The 2,883-nt window shown below is 33.3% G+C and overlaps 1 protein-coding gene across 1 annotated transcript; it reads left to right on the forward strand.

The window, feature by feature from the left end:
* The first annotated feature begins 1,730 nt into the window (after nt 1-1,730).
* On the forward strand, nt 1,731-2,606 carry LOC108564687 (death-associated protein kinase related-like). Its single transcript, XM_017923780.1, has one exon. The coding sequence runs from the start codon at nt 1,731-1,733 to the stop codon at nt 2,604-2,606; it is 876 nt and encodes a 291-aa protein (XP_017779269.1).
* The last annotated feature ends 277 nt before the right edge of the window (nt 2,607-2,883 follow it).

The raw sequence follows: 2,883 nt of genomic DNA on the forward strand, positions 1-2,883 counted from the left end.
TCACCTCCTACCATGTACTCCATGACTATTGTCACATGGCTAGCGGTCTCGAAGACCTCGTGCAAACGAACAATGCTCTTCGACTTGCACTTTTGTAGAACGGCTATTTCGTGGTGGATCGAAGGTATCCAGTTATCTGTCAATGTTTGCTTCTTTATGGATTTTGCAGCGTACAAGATTCCCGTTTTCTTGTGAATCAATTTTCTCACTACACCAAATTTACCTCTACCCACAATCGAAACTACCTTGTAGGATTCATCCACCGGATTCTTAAGGAACATCTTCTTCTCGGACTCGTCCAAAGTAAACAAACCCTTGCTTCTCTGCATATTATTGCTCTGTTTTAAATGCTAAACTCTACTAGAAAGTTCAATATCAAATATGTAACTTCAGATGTTCGCTGCTTCAACTGTTTATATTCAGATAATACCTACTGAAGATCAAATATGAAACTTCAAATTGAGATGTTCGCTGTTTCAACGCCTGAAGTAAACTGATTGCAGAATGATTGTAGCGCTTGCTTATATTCAGACAACACAAGTAATTTTCAGGTTTTAAGTTTGTTTTGTGATGACAAACTATGTAACTTTAGTATGAGATGTAAACTGCTTCAATGTCTGAAGTGAACTGAGTTGCGAAGATCCATGTACATGCTTTTATTCAGATTTTGCAGGTAATTTCACTTACCCTTAGTAATAAAATGGTTTCAGTGAGGGGTGGGGATTGGACCTTCCTCTTCTAACTAAATGGATAATTACACCTATTTTCTAAAACTGTCCGAATAATTATAGTTTTAATCTACAATAAAAAGAATAAACTAATATTTGCAAAATATTTGATAAATGTAGTTTTTCTCTCTCTTTCTGAGAAATAATTTATACCTGAAAAACGTGAAAGTTTTATATATTATACAGAATATACTATCCGTTAGTTTTCAGAATCAAGCTGAATAAATAATTAAAAGATTAGATTATTGTCCAATTAAAGGTTGTTCTTTTATATATTAATAATATGTATCAAAACTAGAAACTGTATCAACAAAATTCATGTTATTTCCCAAATTCAGAATCAAATATTGTTTTTTTCGTTTTTCTTTTTTAGTTTTTCAGGTACAAATTATATGTCAGAAACATTGTTGTTTTTAAATATTTTGCAATTATTAGTTTATTCTTATTGTTGTGGAAACGTGATAATACGTGAAATCAAATATTAATTAGAAGAAATAAAATTAAAACTACAATTATTCGGCCAGTTATAGGAAATAGATGTGATTATACATTTAGGTAGAAGAGGACGGTCCAACCCCCCGACCCCCACCCCCAAGTGAAATTCCAAAAATTACCTGCAAAATCTGAATAAAAGCATGTACATGGATCTTCACAACTCACTTCACTTCAGACATTGAAGCAGTTTACATCTCATACTAAAGTTACATAGTTTGTCATCACAAAACAAACTTAAAACCTGAAAATTTGTTATCTGAATATAAGGAAGCGTTACAACCATTCTGCAATCAGTTTACTTCAGACGTTGAAGCAGTGAACATCTAAATTTGCAGTTTCATATTTGATCTTCAGTAAGTAACTATAAACTTGTATTAGCTGAATATAAGCAAGCGCAGCAATCATTCTGCAATCAGTTTACTTCAGAAGTTGAAGCAGCGAACATCTGAAGTTACATATTTGTTATTGAACTTTCTAGTAGAGTTTAGCATTTAAAACAGCAATAATATGCAGTGCAACAAGGGTTTGTTTACTTTGGACGAGTGCGAGAAGAAGGTGTTCCTTAAGAATCCGGTGGATGAATCCTACAAGGTAGTTTCGATTGTGTTTAAAGGTAAATATGGTATAGTGAGAAAATTGATCCACAAGAAAACGGGAATCTTGTACGCTGCAAAATCCATAAAGAAGCAAACATTGACAGATAACTGGACACCTTCGATCCACCATGAAATAGCCGTATTACAAAAGTGCAAGTCGAAAAGCATTGTTCGTTTGCACGAGGTCTTCGAGACCGCTAGCCATGTGACAATAGTCATGGAGTACATGGTAGGAGGTGATCTTCAAAGTATTTTCGAGAAGAGAGAATGCCTATCGGAAGTTGAGACCAAGACTGTGATTGCACAATTATTAGAAAGCGTTCGAATTTTACATCATCAAAACATAGTCCACATGGACATTAAAATACAGAATGTTTTGCTTTCGAAACCTAACTGTTTAGAGAATATCAAACTTTGCGATTTCGGAATTTCCAAGTTTTTGGAACCAGGTAGAGTGGTCAGAGCATTACAAGGAACTTTGGATTATTTGGCGCCTGAATTATTGAAACGAGATCAGATCACGCTGAAAGTAGATGTTTGGTCGATCGGCGTGTTAACTTACAGTCTGGTTAGTGGATATACACCGTTTGGCGTCCAATCACAGGAAGAAACGATCAGAAACATCACCAGAGGAATCGTGAAATTCGATGAAAAACTATGTGGTTCCATCACAGTTGGTTGCATTAAGTTTATAAAATCAATGTTGGTTTTAGACCCAAAATTGAGACCTACTGTTGATGAATTGATTAAGCACGTATGGTTGACAACTGGAAAAAGATCTTCGTAAATTTCTTTAATTTTTAATATTTTTATTTCACATGCATTATATCTGTACAATTATTTTATTTGTAAATTTAATATACGAAATATGTATTTCTATTTTATTTTTTAAGATTTTCTGATTATGTAATATAAATAAAGATTAACTTATTCCATTGATATGTTCTAGTATATAAACTTCCTTTCCCTTAAATCATCTAATATTAGCCTATTCCCAATTTTAAAAATACGGTGAAAAAAAATATGATTCTGGATGAAAATCATAAATTTCTGAATTCGTTATG

The sequence above is a fragment of the Nicrophorus vespilloides genome, unplaced genomic scaffold, assembly GCF_001412225.1.
Source record: "Nicrophorus vespilloides isolate i.1.1-1 unplaced genomic scaffold, Nicve_v1.0, whole genome shotgun sequence".
Taxonomy (NCBI): Eukaryota; Metazoa; Arthropoda; class Insecta; order Coleoptera; family Silphidae; genus Nicrophorus; species Nicrophorus vespilloides.